The sequence below is a fragment of the Triturus cristatus genome, chromosome 6 (assembly GCF_964204655.1).
Source record: "Triturus cristatus chromosome 6, aTriCri1.1, whole genome shotgun sequence".
Lineage (NCBI taxonomy): Eukaryota > Metazoa > Chordata > Amphibia > Caudata > Salamandridae > Triturus > Triturus cristatus.
Genome location: NC_140589.1, coordinates 1,524,972,914 through 1,524,992,268, shown reverse-complemented (window position 1 = coordinate 1,524,992,268; position 19,355 = coordinate 1,524,972,914). Strand labels below are relative to the sequence as shown.

The 19,355-nt window shown below is 43.9% G+C and overlaps 1 protein-coding gene across 10 annotated transcripts in view; it reads right to left on the bottom strand.

The window, feature by feature from the left end:
• Positions 1 to 19,355, bottom strand: part of LOC146821629 (synaptosomal-associated protein 25-like) — a 491,673-nt gene that overhangs the window by 35,876 nt on the left and 436,442 nt on the right. For 9 of the 10 annotated variants that reach the window (XM_085612668.1, XM_085612672.1, XM_085612670.1 and 6 more), the window contains 3 exons: positions 6,171 to 6,288; positions 3,536 to 3,661; positions 1,423 to 1,567 (listed from right to left, as the gene is read on the bottom strand). In XM_085612668.1, the coding sequence (XP_085468794.1) occupies positions 1,423 to 1,567; positions 3,536 to 3,661; positions 6,171 to 6,288 (389 nt within the window). Of the gene's footprint in view, positions 1 to 1,422; positions 1,568 to 3,535; positions 3,662 to 6,170; positions 6,289 to 6,420; positions 6,539 to 19,355 lie in introns of all 10 variants that reach the window. The other variant, XM_085612676.1, reaches the window with a different exon arrangement.

Here is a 19,355-nt window from a genome sequence, read left to right as displayed (position 1 = left end):
TGCACTTGGGGGGCATTGCCATGCACAAGGTGAAAGGCACTGCGCGGTGCCTGCCACCTTGTGCATGGCAATGCACAACATGGCACTTTGGCATTGCGGTGGGTTACTGCTGTAATGTCAAAAATTTGGAATGTGACCACCAGGGTGGCAGTCGCATCCTAATTAGTGGTGCGGTACCGCTAAGTCTCTGATAGTGGATGAAAACCTAGCCCACGCAGGAGGCCGTTATATTTTGTACCATCCACAGAAATGACAATGTCAGGAGACAAAATTGTCCCACAAGCTCCATATAGATTTTGTATAAAGATGTACTTCCCATCACCATGCTAAGGATCTTGGCTTTTTGTCCATGTCTGTCTAGTATTTATAGTTGCAGAGAAGATGCACTTTACAAGTGACCTTTGATCGGAACATTGGTGCTGCATCCATCACTGTAAAATTCCTCCAATTCCCAAATACATGGGATACATCTATTACAATGCAGGCATTACATCATAGTGCCTTTACAACACAGTCAGTACCATGACTGCGACGTTAACAGGAGTTCTAATACAACTCAAGTTATTAAAACGGCTTGCTTTAGGGAGTGCGGTGTTGGACTGGTGTTGGATTTTAAGTACACCTTTCCTACTGATACACTGACTGGAGTTGGAATAGCAATTTAAACTATTCCAAAGTCCAGCTCTTCCCTAAAGCTAGTAGTTGTAATGGAACTCATGGTAACCCACATAGTCGTGGTATTGACTGCATTGTTAAGCTACGTGTGACTTTGGTATGCGTGGTAATTGATGCTATTCATTCCTGTTGGCATTGATTCGTATAGAACACCTGTGTGTTTAAATCTGCCCTACTCTTTAGGTCTGGTGTTAGCCAAGACCTCTTCATTTTACATTTAATACATACTCAAATGGGTTTCAGACATCCTTATCCATGCATTGATCTGTTATTGTGTCAATCAGATTGTCCTTCTGCCCAATACATCATACAGCATGGTGTAATGGGTCAGCCACTTCAGTCATTGGCTTACTTCACTGTGAGTAGAAGCATTCTGCCCTTTTAAGGGGACACATGCACACACAGAGTAGTTCCCTTCAGTGCCAGGTACAACCATTGTGGGTTACTTTTTGAGACCCAAAGATATTTGTGTTTTTTGACAACATTTTTTAAATTGTCACAGACATTCAGCTCCCTCAGCAGTAATGTTTTGCAAACACCATGACAAAACAAAGCCGGTATTGACCAAGAAAAAACTGAAAGCCAATGCCAGACCAATTGGCATTGCCAACAGTTCTTTACCATAATTTCATCAGATCCCAGTGGTTCATGAACCCTCTTAAATAATGAATGTTTAGTATACAAAAGTAATTGATAAGCAGGTAAGAGAAAACGTATCAAGTTATTTTCATATTCCTTAATCCCAACCTTTTCCATGATCCTGTCCACTTGGCGATTTTGCATTTCAATCTCATTGCCCATATCCAGCGCCATGTGACGAAGATTTACTATAACACCCTCGACCTGCTCAAGGTTCTCATCCATTTCATTTTCTCGACCATCATTTGTAACTCTGAAATGAAAAGAAAATATGTACATTTATATTTCCCTACAAAGTACAACATTTTCCAAAAGAAAATAATTTATTTTTATGATGAAAAAGTAATAGCAACACAAGACATTTTCTAACAATATGTTTGTAGTATTAAACTGCAGCAACTACACTTTTAGATGAGAACTGTCTTGTGACAAATATTTTTTGCAAAATTTCATTTTTTACAGAAAGCCATTCTTAGAGACTAAGCTGGGAGCAGTCTTTTTAACTAGACAAGCTTCACAAAATGCAAATTGTACTTTGCCAAATCATCCAGCTTTGAGGGCAACGTTAGAAACTTCGTCCACCACTACTTATGCCCTTCTTATTTTTATATTGCCAACTACTGCAAAGAGATATGTCAAGCGGCAGTTCCTCTGTAGGAGCGGAGGAGAATCGCCCCCGCCCCACACTGCTGTCCAGAAAGCATAAAAAATGAAATGGTAATAAAATCCTTTTATTACCATTTTATTTGACACTTTCTTCAGCAAATGGAGTGCGAGGACAGGGTGGGCCAGTGTGTCACTGCTGCTAATGATTTGCAGCAGTGAGGTGTGGCCACTTAAGTATGAATTGCGCATGTTGGTTTGGACGGCTATCTTGCTGCGGCCAAACCGACATGCACAATTCAAACCTCTCCAACCAAGCTGTCTTGGCCAGCTGGATTGGAGAGCAGGCAGAGGCCTACAGTGCCTTTTAGAGAAGTGAGACAGCCTGCTCTAGCCAGTCAATATGCTTTACAACAGCATCTTGATTGGATTCAAGAGTGGGCTGTGGGCTTCGCGCTCAGAGGACGTGCTGCAAAACAACAAAGACGTATTCCAGAACATCAAGTGGCAGTGTACGTTAAGTAATATTTTTAATGTGTATATTAGTGTGTATTTGTTATATGTATTATGTGTAATGTGTATGTGTATATATGTGTATGTATATATGTAAATGTTTTGTGTATTTGTTATGTGTTTATTTTTTGCGACCACCCAATGTGATTTGCCACCAACAGCCACTGGGTTGTCCTCTAAAGATTAGAAACAATGCAATAATTTCTCATTGTTTGGTGATGATTATGAGAGCACAGAACTAACACGGGAGAACTGCAGGAGGGAGTTCATAGAGGGGTGTAATACAGGTGAAGCCCTGATCCCACATGACCACATCCAGCCTTTTCAGCTGGTAATATCCTATGGAGCAGCATAAATGCATAAATCCTTACTTTAATCAAAATTCTGTTGATGTGTTGTAAAATATTAGGGAACATTCCAAAGTAGAATATTTTAGACAAATTCTCAAAATGCAATTTACTTTGTAAATAATCATATTTCTTTAAAAGAAGACCTTGAGCAAATTGTTGATTTGCATGACAGTTTGGTTAAACATTGAGGCCAATATTTATCACGCTTTCACGCAACAACATACAGCAAGACAACTTTCTGCACTGCATGAAAGGGAGAGGGTAGGATTGTGCCATATTTAACATTATATGGTGTATTCCTGTCCTCTCCTTGCAGTGGCGCACCATGTGCTGCCTTGTGTCACTGCAGGCACCCTTGCGCTGCGGTGAAGGGTGCCTGCGCTGTAGGCAAGATTGTTTTTGTGCAGAAAGGTACACATTCCTGCATTAAAACAATTGAACCCCTTAGGCTTTTTTCTGCAGCTAATGTAGAAAGAGGAAAAACTAGGAGAAATAATCATATTTCTCCTCATTACGCCTCCCCGGGAAGCATTTTGATGCATTTCCAGGTGTACCAGTCATGTACCTAAATGCACACTCCAGCAAGGAAGCACAAACTGAAGCTCACTTTCTTAACCACTCTTTATCTCAAGTTGAGGAACCAATATACACATGTATTTCCTTGTCTTGTTTTAGTCCAACCATAACTATGCATTAGGCCACATAATTGCTCTACAAAGAGGCAAAGTGTTGATGAATTCTATAAAACAGCTTACCTGCGAATATGACCACCACTAAGGGCCATCCTTTCACGTTCATCAACAATGCGGGCTGGCTGGTTGCCTATAACACCATCTTGATTATTTCCCCATGCCTTTTTGCCAGTATCACCTGATATAAGCCTGTGCAGAAAAAGAGAGTGAGTGACAAAACCCAAGTCCAAGTAAAGAATGAAAATTATTCTCCTCAAACTAAACTAAAGACTGCATGAGGTGAAAGCATCTTGAACACTGGTTTTCTTCATACCTTTGAATTGTAATGGATCAATCTGCTCAGCAGGCCAATCACTTGATATTGAGATTGTGTGTGACCCACAGGTTGCAGGTTTGAATCCTGGCAGTAAGGAATTAGCCTTTCATTGTTCACTAAAAGGAGCACTTGTTGCAATTGATAATAAGTGTAAAGCGTTTAGAATGAAAGGGGTACATAAATAAGAACTTATTATTATAAACATGAATCAAATTTGGAATTTATTGGTGGTCATAACAATGCTATTTATAATTCATTAAATTAGGAAGCTACACTATGTAGTGTATGGAAAGCTGTTATAGTGCTAATCAAAAACATTATTTACATTACAGTTTTACATTTTAACACAAGACACAAATACACACAGGCAGACAGACGTACAACACAACTGCAGTTTAGTGTGTACATCACATCACAAGTATACACTGCTTTGGGGACACATGGAGTGCATTGTTAATAGAAATTGAATGTATGATCCCCATTTAACATTTACCATTTCAAACTTCAAAGCCATTGCCATTAATTCTGTAGTTCACGTACAGAGTGCAAGCATATTTAGGCTGGCACAGTAGTACATTCAAATTGTGACACTGAATCAAGAACTGATGTACAGACCATTATCAACAAATACACCAGGTAAAACAAGCATGGGTGTGATGAATGCAAGGGACATAAGACAAAACTAGCCAACTAATGAAAGAAAGCAATAGGCACCCTATGCACCATTTGCATGCTCCAGCTACACACATGAAGTGAAAGGAAGCATTCTTGCTAAAAACAATTGTTAGAGTGACCTGGAGCCTAAGAAATTCACCATCCATAGTAGCCTTCATATGTAGCTAACTCCACATTACAATGGATTCTCAAATTCGGAATTTCATTTAGCTATGAGCTGCTGGAAAGTATTTCTTCTGCAAATTAAAAAGAACTTGCCATGCAGGGAATATTAACTTTCCACCATGTGAGCAATGGCACGTGTTAAACTGTACCATAAGATTAGTGGTATTCTGAAACTCAAGCAGAATTAATTGGTGTGAGAAACACATTATTTGCTCTTTCTACGGGAAGTAGACGAGCGGACATCTTTGCAACAGATTGCAGCCCTATTTGCAAACATGACCAGGATCGCAGATTGAGGTAGAAAAGAAAATTCCCATTCAGAGAACCTATAACTGTCCAGGAGCCTCCTTCAATATTCTCAATCTCTTCAACTAAGGTGGTGGCCAGGAGTTACTGTTATTAATAATGTTTAGTTAACTTAGGTATTCAACCACTGAAACATTTAATGCATTCACCGGCATTTAGTGGGGGCCTTTCTTTGTTTTTTTTATATGATGCAAATAAAAAATTCCCAACTTTCCACTAACCTTTGCTTAAGAAGGTTTTAACAGACTTAAATTACATGTGAATTGCTGTGACTTTCTAAAAATAAAAAGTATGTTATTCTTGTATTCAGTAGAATGTAGAGCGTGATATTCTCTGCAGCTATGGACTCGTATGCATGCAGAAACAAATTTCGTTAACCAACTAGCCAAGCATCCAATAAATGCTGCTGCCATGAAATGCATTTAATGATTAGTTAATTGACTTACAAAGCTAAGGTTATTTCTAGATTTAGGTTGAACATTTAAGATTTGTGTAGCTTTTTTGGACTTTGTAGTACATCCGAGAAATTTGAACCAGACTTTACTGACTTAAAAAAATCTAATTAATACCTGTTGCTTGAACATGGAATTTATGAGTAAACCAATTACATGTGATTATAGTTAAACAGGCTCAAACCAATTTTTGTGTGCAATTCGTTTGCAAGCAAAATATTAATATTTCAACATTACTAATATCGTGATGGTTCCCGTATTAAGAAAAACATAGCTTAGATTGTGATGCTGGTGCAGGTTTGCAGATGGCTCCTCGCAATTTTCAAAGCCTAAACTATATGAAATATTTAGCTAATCATCTGTTTACTTACAAAATAAGTAGACATGTAATTTTCTCGTCTTGTTCTAAGTATAATTTGAAAGGCTACACTTTTAGAAATAAAACACTTATTAAAATTGCTTTATAACCCAAAAAAATAAAAAATCCTGCAGACAAGCATTAATGGTGGCTACTGCGGCACACACTAACGATTCTTTTAGATACTAAAAAAACTACACACTTTGAAAAATTTTGTAAAATTGATTCACTGGTGTGGCATTGTTGTACATTTAACACGCCTTATTTTATTAACACTATTTCTAGCTAATTTTTCTATTCTAGGAGACAATGCTATGGATCCAGTATTGATCTCACTGCATGCCACATGCTTACTAGGGATGATTTTCACAAGGCTTGGATGGTGGCCTTGGTGCTCAAATACTCAGGCAGGCAGGAAGCACCTACTTGTTACATGGACAGGGACAAAGACCACAGAACTGTCCTAGATCCGTCAAGTTCTTTTCAGCTTCTTTCATGTCCTGATTGATTTGGTCCATTCCACTTTCGATGTGGTCCAGTTGTTCTGATTAAACACAAGTATTTTATCGCCACAGATTGAAGCAGATGGAAAAGGACAAAGAAGAAAGACAAACTTCAGACATTGACTGTGACAAGAACTGGACACCACAGAGCAGAGTCGGCACCCAGTACCTACTTGTTACAAGGACATATGAAAAGACCACAGCATTTCCCTAAATCTTTTAAATTTTTCTCGGCCTCCTTCATGTCTTGGTTGATATGGTTCATGCCTTCTTCAACACGATCGAGTTGTTCTGGTCAGGACAAAGGGATGATAGTGTGGAATGAATTTTGATTGTTTTAAAGAAAAAAATGAAAATGACTGTGGTAATTTAAACTATATACAGACATTCCAATGCATTTTCTTTAGATGCATTGCTGTGGTGAGGTATCCGCGTTTGAGTGGGAATTATAATACTCTTCCTTTCACATGTTAGTGAACTAAAAACAAAAAAGATGTGTAAAATATTTTGGTAACATAGTACGGTGAGATGATGCATAAAAGCTTTTACCCACAATTTATTTACATTGTATTAGTTCATAAGCAAAACTAGGAACAACAAGGCAGCATAATGAAGAATTCTCCTTATTGTTTTATCTACTGATACCATAGAGATTGTAGACTGCGGGTAGGGAAGATCCAGCAATATTTAAATATGTATTCAGATATCAATATTATTATTCAGCTTGAGCGAAACCAATAGCTCAAATTTATTGCATGACATCTGTCAAATCCAGACTGAACAAGCTTGTCACAATAAAGTCTTTAAGCAACATATTCCTGCACTAATAATGATTGAAAATTACAATGGAATGCAAAATGGCAATATGAAAACCACAGCCATCTGGAATTTAACACAATTGCGATATGTGGCAAAATGTGGGGATACAGACATTATAGTTACAATTCTTTTCTGCTTTGATGGTATTTTTTAACAAGACATTTGAAAATTTGCAATAAAATATATAACATGAAGTAAAATTAAGATTTTGAGCTTACTAGCCTGTGTTAACTGTACATAGTTTACAACCCAATTATCATTTTTATCATTTTGAGTACGTACTGGTTCAGGAACCATTTTGGGACTCTAGATCTGTATAATGTGGAAGTCGGTTCACATGCAGCTTCCTGGCTGAAGGTAAGGATTACAGCTGAGGCTGATCTTCAGGGTCCTCGGCTTCTATTAAAATGATTGGTATTCCTATGCCAATCAGTAATTTCTAGACACACAGGTATACCATACCATAACATAAGTATTTGTAAAGCTCATGTTCACCCAAGGGGTACCTTGGCACTGAATAACAGGTGTTTCTTGTTACCCAACTCAATGGAACTCATTTAATCCACCTCAGAATGATAAAAGGCTGAGTGGACCTGCCGGGATTTGAACCTGTGACCGTGCGGTCGAACACAGGCCCCTAGAGTGGGCACACTAGTCCACTAAGCAACCAGACCCACCCCATGTGCATGCCAGTGGGGAGAGGAGCACTGTCAATGGAGTAGATTTATTTCTTAAATATGCATACTTAATGACTGTGTGATTGAAAACCTGATCATTCTTGCTTCAAAAGTTTCTGCTTTGAGCACGGAGTAAAAGGATGTGATCCAGTGTTTTAACATAGGATATTTTAATTCAAAGTCCTTGTTCATCCTTTTGCAAACATTTGGACTAATGAAAAGAAATTCTCGCCCTTTACATTCCTGTGCATTGAAGTGAATAAATAAACTACAACAGTGAATTTTACAGAACTAATGGACTTTCCCAGCAATTCATATTGTGCCACTGTTCTTCAAAACACTATTTCTCATAAACAGTGTACCATGTTTGTGTCAATAATAATAATATTGTGAAATCAATACAAAACACTAGTTTCAACACCACACAAATAGGCACATATTATTTGAACCTCAAGAGGAGCAGTGCTTGTCTAATAGTAAACAAGCCTGGCGTTCTTCAGGGTTCTGCGAACAAACTTTGAAAATGGCAGCACAATAATCTGTTCAATTTTTCAGTACAATTTAATTAAACTGTGACAAAAGTCATACATGTCATGAGCAGTTAAAGACATTTGGGTATCAGTTGTTTGTAGTATTATTTTTAATTCGTACTTTTCATTTCCTTTCATTTTCCCTATGCGTCTTCTTCCAAATTCAATTTCTGTCTTACGTTTTCAAAAATAATATGATTGAAAAGAAAGGTGTGAAAACATAAAGTCATTACACAGATTTTACAATCTCAGGCTGTGGAAACAAATTGTACAAGACCAAACAGTAGTGAAACTGCTCAGGTTACAGGTTGAGACAAGTTCTACAAATCTAACCGCCAGAGCCATAATATTCAATTAGTAATAATGACATGAAAATATTTATAACTATGCACTTTAAAAAACACCCTCGCACATGTCATGACATAGCATCTGCTGCAGCAAACACTCTCTGGCACTAAGGACACAGCATCAGCAATAAGTCACTTGAACATAAAAGCTCAGAATTTTAATAAAACACTATCTTTATCCCAGTAATGCTGTTTCCTATTTAATTGGACCTAAAACAGCACCTTGCAATATACATTAAGTACTCGTATGGACTCTGGCACAAATGGGCGGGTTCTACTTTACATGATAATGTATCACCGCCACATGCTAGAAATGTCCAGGAATGCTTAGCATACAATGAATCAGGGATGGCTACAATGATGTCAACATGACCACAGTATGCCAAGGATGGGCATCACTATTGGATGGTAGGCAGCATGTCATGAATGGGTGTAATAATACCAATTATGTCTGCAGTAGGCAATAGATAGCAACCATTTTGACTGGGGTTCGCACAATCATGTCGAAGATGCCCATAATATTCCACAAATGCCTGTCAATATGTCAAGGCTATCAGTATTCTAGGATCTGGCTGTATAACCCTTATGATGCTCACAGTATGCCAAACCAAGGTCCAGGATGGTCATGCCAAAGATACCCATGAAATGCAAAGACTAACCAAATTGCCAGGGCCTCAATTATGCCATAGATAGACCCATTAGTGCCGATAGTGCTCACAACATGTCAAAGACGGACAACGTTAAACCATGGCCATTTGACTCTGCCATTCCTTCGGCAGTTGAGCGTTCCACTTACTGAGCCAGTGACTTAATCATTAGAGAAAACACTGGCTACGGAATGCGGTAACCGTATTAATTTCTTCTTTTGTAAGTGGGATGCCGCTGCAGGAATGTGGACTCTATGAGTGTCATGGCAGCAGCTACCATGCTCTGCAGTGGCTCTGTCAGACTGACAAAGATCCACGGACAAGCATGGCTAACTTCGGATGCTTTCTGCAAGTCTTTACAAACTAGAGCAAGTCAGGTAGGCACACACTAGTGTGTCCCTAGCATCTGTGAAGATCCTGGAAGGTGGAAGAAGATAAAGGCGATGGCAGATCAGCTCCTACTCAACCTCAACATCCTGTCAATGTGTGACTCTCTGGTTCTATTTCATGAGGTAAAGGCACTTTTTTCTAATCAACATAAACAGGTGGAAACCTCAAAATCTGAATTAAAACCACAAAACTGTGAAGTAACCAATGGATCCTTTCTTTCATCAAATCTGCAACCAGCGTCATAATTATTGTTAGGCCACACTCATTTTATCAGTGTGAACTGCATGTAGGTAAATGGTTGCCCTCATTTATAGAAGCACTTGGAGGCTAAGTCAAGAACACAAATCTCAGCCCACAATTGAGGTCACAAATAAAGTGCACCAATTTTAAAAAGGCTTAGATATTTAGTACCCAGGCTAGCTAATAGGATCCTTCTAGAGTTGAGTAATATTTTACAGCAAATATGCTTACTGATAAAATAGTCAATTTTTTGTACCATGTTAGGAATATTTTTGGGGTTAACTGACTGGCATTTAGAGGCAAGATATATATCTTTGGGACAAACTAGTGGTATTTATCCTGAAGTCATACATGAAGAATGTTGTACATGCAGTATTTTAGCTTTAGCAGCAATACCAACTAATTATCCATCATACACAGTACTATGTCTGTGCAGAAGAGCTTGAAATTCTAATGAAGGATGGGTCAGCATAGAGTCTGCTTTTGTGATGTCATGCTCAGTGTGGTGTTTTAAGCAATCTTTAATTTTAACTGCTATGGCATTACTATCTTTACTTCAGTCTTCAATATTTTATCTTTATTCTTCATAGTCATATATTATGTGAAGTATCACTTTATAAATTAAATACATGTCTATCCGTGATACAGTTGATCAAATAGAATGCCACGTTGTTGACCAGAAAACATGTCAGGCAATTACGAACTTTTCACAAAAATATTCCTCTGCCAGTAATAAAATCTCTTCAACGAACTGGATTCCATTCAAACCAATGATATTGTAGACTTGAAGGAAAGACTATATATATAGGGGCGTGGCCAAGCCACGAGCTACGATGGCTGAGCGGTGTTGAAGCTCCGCCGGCAGCCCAGCATAAACAACGATGTACCTTACCTCCTGAAGCGAGAAACAGACGGCAGGAGATGCCGCTCCATCCCCGGATCCCTGTGGCCTAATTTGAGGGCTCTGTGTTGGCGGAGGTGTTTGTTTGCGGCCCCAATACAGCTCTGCTCGCGACGTTGGGAAACACACGATGGTGTCCTGAGTGAACAAGGCGAAGCGGACGTGGTGGCAGCGGCTGCCGGTGCGGACGGAAGAATCCTGCGGGGGCCGCTGGGGTGGTGAGTACCTGGGCGCGGGTTTGCCGGGCTCTGCTTCCCCCGTGCCTATGCATGAGCGGCGCCGGCTGTGGAGCCGAGACGGGATCGGACCGGCGCTGCTGAGCTGTCCAGCCCGCGCCGCTCCCCGTTCTCTCCCTCTGTCTAACTGCAGCGGATCGGACGCGGTAGAGCGGGCGGCGGCTTTACCACTATGGTGGGGGGTGAGAGTGTGGGCCTGCTAGATGCCCCCTGCGCCTGGGTTCTTCCTGCCCCCTGCGCTGCCCCCCTCAGCGGTTGAAACGTGCACTGGCTGGATGTGGATAGTTGTCCTGCCTGATTTGCCCGGTCCTCGGGACCCACCTTATGGGGAGCTGATCCTATGAAGAGTGCTTTTCCACACGGTGCCTTCCCCTGCCAGTGCTGGCCCTCTGTTCTCCTTCTACCCCAGTCAGTGGTGTTGGCTTCGCAGCACCTGGGGGCAGTGCGGGTGCTTATCGGTCCTGGACCCGGTGCGGGGCTGCGGAGTTAACCTGCCACTACATCGCTGGAGCATGGGTCTGCGGCTCGGGGTTATGGTTGCTGTGAATGCACTGCGTGATATGTGGAGGCGCTTTTGAGACCCGCACGTGGTTTGGGGCCGGGAGTACCTCACAGTTCCAACTCTATCCTTGCCTGTCGACACCCTAGAGGAACCCCCGTGGGCTGGACGTACTCCAGTCGCTTTGCAGAGGCATGGGTCGCAGGGACCTGAAACAAAGAACACTTCCCTTCGAGAAGCTTGCGGATCAACCATCAGAGGGCGCCCCGGCCATGGCGGAACGTGCTGAGAGCCCGGCTGGTGGCAGGTTGGACCCGGCCCCTGCCGCGGACTGGCTGCAGGAAATGAGGGCTGAATTCAGATCCATAGATAGTCGCTTCGACTCCCTGGACAAGACGCTGGAATCAATGGGCGCCAAGATACAGGCGCATGATCGACGTCTGGATGTGGCGGAGACCAGGATCTCCGACATTGAGGACGGTGCTGCGGAGACAACCAAGCGTCTCGACAGAATGGAGCGCATACTAAAGGATGTGGCCATTAAAAATGAGGACCTTGAAGTGCGCAGTCGACGCAATAACGTACGTATTCTTGCGGTTCCAGAGTCCACAGCAACGGGTCATCTGGATGTCTTTGTGGAAAATTTGCTTGCGGACATATTTGGTAGAGACTCTTTCACGCCAGGCTTTGTGGTAGAGAGGGCGCACCGCTCCCTTGGGCCGCGACCTAATCCGGGACTCCCTCCTCGCCCCCTGATAGCCAGCATCATGAACTTTCGTGACAGAGACACTGCCTTACGCCTAGCCAGAGAGCGTGGGGACGTTACCTGGCAAGGCTCAAAAATCGCACTTTACCCTGACTTCACAGTGATGGTACAGGAAGCCCGGCGTAAATTCATTGGGGTAAAGGCTGCGCTCTGCAATCTCGTACTTAAGTATGGCATGCTATACCCCGCACGGTTGCGAGTGGAGATTTAGGGCTGGGTGCAGTTCTTCGACAACCCTACAGATGTTCAGGACTTCTGTCGTACCTACAAACCTAATAAGAATCCACCGTGAGGCGAGGGGGTGGACCATCTCCTCCGCACAGTGGCTCCGTGGCTAGCTTGGACCGTTTTTCTGGCTCCGGGGTGGGATGACGTCGTGCACTGTTTGATCCTTCATTATTGCATTGACCATATGTTGGGGACACATGACATTTTTGTTGAGTACGCTATGCAATGCTGGGTTGCTGCCGTGGCGTTGCCACCCCCTCTGGTGGAAACCTCGGGGTTCTTATGCTGGTTCTAATGTTCCTACTGTTAAGTGCGTTTGCCTTTGTCACAAATGTATGGTGCATTTTTTTTGTTCACAGGTTGGGATTGGCCTCACACTTTTTGTCGTAAGGCTGGGTGGGGGGAGGAGGGGTGGGGAAGGTTGTTCTGATCTCAGTAGCATTTATTTGGTGTGTCGTGTTTGGTGGTATATGGGTGATATGATTACATCTGCTCTCGTCTGTTTCTTCACGTTCCTGGATGGCTCGGATAGGCTTAAATGAATGCCCCTCGGACTTGTCACTGTTGTCTTGGAATGTCAGGGGTCTTACTAATCAGCGTAAACGCAGACAGGTGGTTCACAATTTGAATAGGTATAATGTGGACGTCGCCCTTCTACAAGAGACACGCTTACCCACTACAGACACAGCACGTTTTGCGGCGAGTTGGGGGGCGCACAGGTACTTCACCAATTTTAGCAATTATGCTAGAGACACAGCAGCATTAATCCATAAAAGAGTCCCGTTTCATTGCCAGCAGGTCATCAGAGATAGAGAGGGGCGCTTTATAATAGTGAGGGGGGTGATGATGGGGCACAGGGTCATTTTGGTCTGCGTCTATGCCCCCAACACTGACTCCCCGGAGTATTTCCATGCGCTTCACGCCCAACTTTCTAAACTTGAACCTGCTTTGCTTATGATCGGTGGAGATTTTAATCTTTTGCTGGATGTGGGCCTGGATAGTACCTCGGGTGCGGTGGACACTAAGCCCAGAGCACGGCGCGCAGTCCGTGAACTCTGCGACCAATTCTCCCTGATTGACATTTGGCGCAGGCGCAACCCTTCCACCACTAACTACACACACTTTTCTGGCCAACACAATACTTGGACTAGGATTGATTTCTGGCTGCTCTCCCCTGGTGTGTACCCCTGGTACCGGACATTGACGACCCTCCCTAGGACATACTCTGACCACTCTCCTGTGCTGCTTTGCCTTCACGTACCGCGCCCTGAGGGGTTTGAGAGACAATGGCGCTTCCCTGGCCGCACGCTGTTAGACGACCTTTTCCGTCATGAGGTCAATGAGGCGATTGAGGAATATTTTGCAATTAACACCGGCTCGGTGGATTCCTGGGCCATGCTGTGGGAGGGGTTTAAGGCCTATATTCGGGGTGTATGTATATCCAAACATGCAGGGGTCCTTAAAGCGTTGCGTACAACACTGACACAGTTGGAGGCCAAACTAGTGGCACTGGATGCAGATGCGCTTTGCGCACCTCCTGACTCCGTTCTGGCCAGGCGGCTGAGCCTCCTTTCCGATTACAGGGAGACTGCGGATAAGAAGATCCCTTATCTGGGTAAATATCAAACTGCCCGTAGGTATGGGGAGGGCGACCGTCCGGGCCACACCTTGGCTCAGGTACTGCAGCCACCGTACAGCAATGCATTCATCACTAAAATCCGTGGCCAGGACGGGTCGCTACGCACGACACCCACAGTGATCAGGGACGAATTTCTTGCATACTACTCGGCATTATACACGACGAGACACAGCAGTGACACTGATGCGCGAGAGGACTACTTATTCGAAATTGCGCTTGTGTTCTTAGAGAAAGGCATGCAGGAGTTTATGACGGAGCTCATAACGGTGACCGAGGTACGAGGGGCAATTAATGTGCTTAGGGGCTCCTCTGCTCCGGGCCTTGATGGCCTGACGGGTGAGTTCTACAAGGCCTTTTCGGATCTGTTAGCATCGAAACTCATTGAGGTGTACGCTGAGGCTTTGGAGTGGGAAACCCTGCCTCCCACCCTGAGCAAAGTGGTCATTATACTACTTCCAAAGCCTAATAAGGACCCAGCACTTTGCGGGTCATACAGGCCCATTTCGCTATTGAACATCGACTATAAGATCCTCGCCAGACTCTCACAATTGATGGAGTTTATTATTTCGGCGGCTCAATCTGGTTTTGTTCCCCACCGCTCGACCTCATTGAATTTGCGGACTTTGTTCTCAGTACTGCATAGAATAAACCCCACTACTCCAGCGGTGGCCATACTGCTTGACACAGAAAAAGCATTCGATACTCTTGAATGGCCTTTCTTCCTATCCATAATGCGTCGGATGGGCATGCCGGCTGGTTTCATTGCCACCACGAGTCTCTTATATAGTCAGCCCATGGCAAGACTCCGCATTAATGGCACGTTGACACGCCCGTATGGTCTTACCCGAGGCACCCGCCAGGGTTGTCCGCTGTCCCCTCTTTTGTTCATTCTCGCCATGGATCCTCTAATTCGACATTTTCAAGAGCGTCATCTTCATAGAGGGCTGCAATTCAGGACAGGTCCCCTATTGGTTTCATTATATGCCGATGATACTATCCTTTATGTCAGAGAGCCACATCTGAACCTAGCACCGCTTATACGGGAAATACTCCGCTTTGGCCGGCACTCTGGGCTGTGAATCAATTGGCACAAGTCCATTATTTTTCCTTTGACCAGCAGCACCTCCCCTAGGCAATGCGAGTTTCCGTTGGAGTGGTGCGCGGACACTGTTAGGTATTTGGGTATCCACATTAACCTGAATCAAGATCAGATTATACGACTTAATTATGGCTGTGCGATTACGAGACTGGAGTCGCAGGTTGACAAATGGCTACGGCTACCTTTATCCATGGCAGGCAGAATCGCTATCATAAAGATGATAGCGCTCCCCAAATTTCTATATTTTTTTAATAATATCCCCATACCCCTCACTCAGAGGTTTTTTGCCACATTGCGATACCATCTGGTAAGATTGGTCTGGGGCGGTAAACAGCCCCGGGTCCGGTGGAAGATACTCACTCTCCCGTACGATAGAGGCGGATTTGGAGTGCCTGATTTTTATCCATAATACCTGATCGCACAATGCGCCCATGCCTACACCTGGTACCACCCTGATGCGCGGATCCCATTTCTGCGCCCGGAAGATGACTTTGTTCTTCCTGACCGCTTGGCAGCTGTTCTGCCCAGAGGCGTACCCAGGAGTCTGGTCGACATACAAACGGTCTCGACCACTAGCTGGGCATGGAACAGGCTCCTGTGCTACATGGGCCAGTCCATGTTATATTCCTCGTCTCTTCCGTTGCCAAATGCTCGTTGGCTTCCCATAACCGGCGAGAAACTCGTACAACGCACATTGTTTAAGTTTGCAATCACCAAGATGGGTGATTTGTACCCGGGCGGACACATATACTCGGTCTCAGAAGATGCACGCTTCAGGGACGCCATATTCATGGACAAATTTGTTCTCAACCGTCTTTATCTAACAGCAAGGTCTGAGATAAGGGGATTTCCATTAGAGCCTGCCCCTTTCGAGCCATTGACTCTCCTCATTGAGAAGGAAACAGGGGCACATATAATCTTCAAACTGTACAAACTGTGTATAGCACAGGTTCCCTGCATAGACGATAAGCTGTGTTTAGAGTGGGAGTCCGACCTGGGACATCCTATTTCGGATGATCAATGGTCCGCCTGCTGCAAGGTTACCAAAAGAGTATCATTAAACAGTCGCCATAAACGTTTACATTATAAGTTTCTTCGTAGAAGCTACATGACACCTGCAAAACTACATCAAATTGACCCGGAGAGGCCCCACACATGCTGGAAATGAGGCGCTCCACACGCTGATTTCGCCCACATGACTTGGACCTGCCCACGTATACAATCGTATTGGGTGCAGATACACAAAATACTGGGGAAGATGCTTGGGCTTACTTTGGTTCCTACCCCGGAGGTGGCATTGTTGGTATATGGTCAATTTTCCCAAGACACTCCGGAGGTTGGCATCCCTGGGTTTTCTGCTGGCAAAGAGAGAGATTGCACTGCGCTGGGGGGGCGGGGGGCGGTTCCCAAGACACAGGACTGGCTTACTGGTTTGGCCTTCTGAAGCAAACAGCGAGATCTATTCTAGTCTACTTCCCAGCATAGCGCGCCCTAAAGATATCTGGGGTCCCTACAGAGAATATATCGCAACACTGCCCACTGCCTCTTCATCCCACTCTAGCTCAGGGATTGTGCCCACGGGGGTTGGTTAGCTCATGTGGTCGGAACACTGTCACGTCGAGCGGGGCATTGTGGGTCGTGGAGGTATTATCCCGCTCCCCCCCAGATAGGCTCAGATTATGGGAAATACCTGTGTCTGAACCGCACTAGTTTGTGAGTATCGTTTTGTTGCCGGGGAAAATATTTGAGGGGATAGGGCTACGTAAATGGAGTTGTAAAGCTGTGACTAGTCTGAGTTATGCTGCAAGGGCAAGGGTATTTTCATTGCAGAGATATGAGTGTATTCTGTAAGTGGAGACAGATGTGCTGTCATTGTAATGTGTTTCACACACCAAAGACAAATGTAACCTTCAAATTAAATTGACTGCCCTGGGGGATGGGGTGCCCAAGACCTCCTAATGCTCAGGGAAGGGGTTGCGCAGCCACCCCTCGCCTTAACAAATGCATTGAGCCCCCAGGTATTTGATCGCCAGGGCCAAAAACAGCTCGTGGAGGGGGGCAGCATTCCTTACATATACCCAGACCCAGGGGAAGGTGTTACTGGGGCCCTAAGTGGACTGTGGACCTACTGTCGCTCCCTCCCCATATGTATAATACATTGGAGGCTATCATTTTGTTGGGGTTTCTTTTGCTGCCAGCAGGACTGCAGCAGAATTTGCTGATTTGTTTTTAATTTGGGCTTCCGGGAAGTCCCTCTGGGTCCTCTCCATGGTACTGGGGGGGCAGAGGGGGGGGGGGGGGGGGGTTGCAGCTTACCCATAGGCTGCCCCTTTATATAATTCTTTATTTTAAACTTCAAGACAGGTGACTAAGTCCCTGAGTCCTGTAATGACTGCCAGCAAAATTTTTCTCATTTTGCTAGCAGCCAATCAGAGCGCTCGCTCCTGCGGGAGTCTGACTTCTGTGGAAGCGAGATGGCCCAAGGGAAAAAAAGCTCCCTGGGCCAATCAGAATGCTTATGGACTCAACAGTCCAGATATAGCAATATTTTTAAACCTTACTTTTTCTAAAAACTGTGAACGGATTTACACAAAATCATAAATAGCACAATCTGCAGACCACAATCTAGCTTCCTGCCAAATTTGGTGCAGTTCCATTCAGCAGTCTTTGCTGTAGCACTTCTTGAAGAAGTCTATGTAAAATGCATGGGGATTTTGCACTGAGGGATCACCCCAAAACATTCCAAGCACAAACTAGTCAAAAAAGTGTGCTTTTTCGGAAAGGTTTGTGGATATTCATCAAAGATTGGCAACATTATTAGCAACACAACATCTATATCTTTATATTTATAGCTATATCTATAAAACTATAGATAGATAGATAGATAGATAGATAGATAGATAGATAGATAGATAGATAGATAGATAGATAGATAGATAGATAGATAGATAGATAGATAGATAGATAGATAGATAGATAGGTTTTGGCACGGCTGGACTATGCCAGCTCCCTTTTTATAGGATTAAACCAGGCTGAGTTAACCCGACTTCAAAGAGTGCAGAACGCTGCGGCCAGAGCGATCATAGGTCTTCCTAGGTTTTGCTCGGCCGGTCAATCTTTGCGAGCCTTGCATTGGTTACCCGTTAGGCAGCGGATCCACTTTAAAGTTTTGTGCCTTTCCTTCAAAATTCTGAAGGGCCTATCACCTCCCTTACTGCACCAACTCTTGCGCCCTTACATCCCGGGCCGCACTCTGCGCTCGCTAGACCAAGAATTAGCGGTAGCCCCTCGGTTCAAACTCAGTCGGGTGGGGGGTCGCTCTTTTAAGGTGCGGGCAGCCGCACTCTGGAACGCTCTCCCTTTGAAACTCCGGACCTTTGGTGACCTGCTCTCCTTCCGCAAGGCCGCTAAAACTCATTTATTTTCTGAGCTTTGTTAAATCCTGCACTCCCCAATTTCTTAATAATTATTTCTGTTCCCCAGTTGTGTTGTGTTCGCCACCTTGTCGGTGCGCCGGGACGCTCCTTCGCTGGAGCAGCCGTGCGCAATACAAATAGCACTAACATAACATAACATAGATAGATAGATGGGGTTCCCAAAAGCAAATTTCCTCAAGCATTTTCCATAGACTTCTTTAGGCAGTGCTACTGCAAAAACTGCTGAACGGAATTGCACCAAATTTGAAAGAAAGCTAGATCCTGGCCTGCAGATTGTGCTTTTTGTGATTTGGTGTAAATCGGTTCAGTCGTTTTTGAGAAATTAAGGTTGTATATTTGGACGGTTGGGTCCAAGGGACTCTCGCGAGAGTCCCTCAAACCCAATTTTTAAAAAGTACAGCGTTTTGATTGGCTCAGGGAGATTTGTTCCCCTTGGGCCCATTCACTCCCACGGGAGTCTGATGGGGTTTTCCCCATTCTGTTTCTAGCAGAAGAGCAATGGTTTGGGATTTTGCATAAAGTGCTGATTTTGCACATCGACGTTCGATTTAGGTTTCTGGATCAGTACGTATTCCATCTGAAATCTCTGAATTAAAATCACTACTGACTCATTTTGCTTTCCCTTTCCTCCTGTGCTTGCTGTCTCCTACACC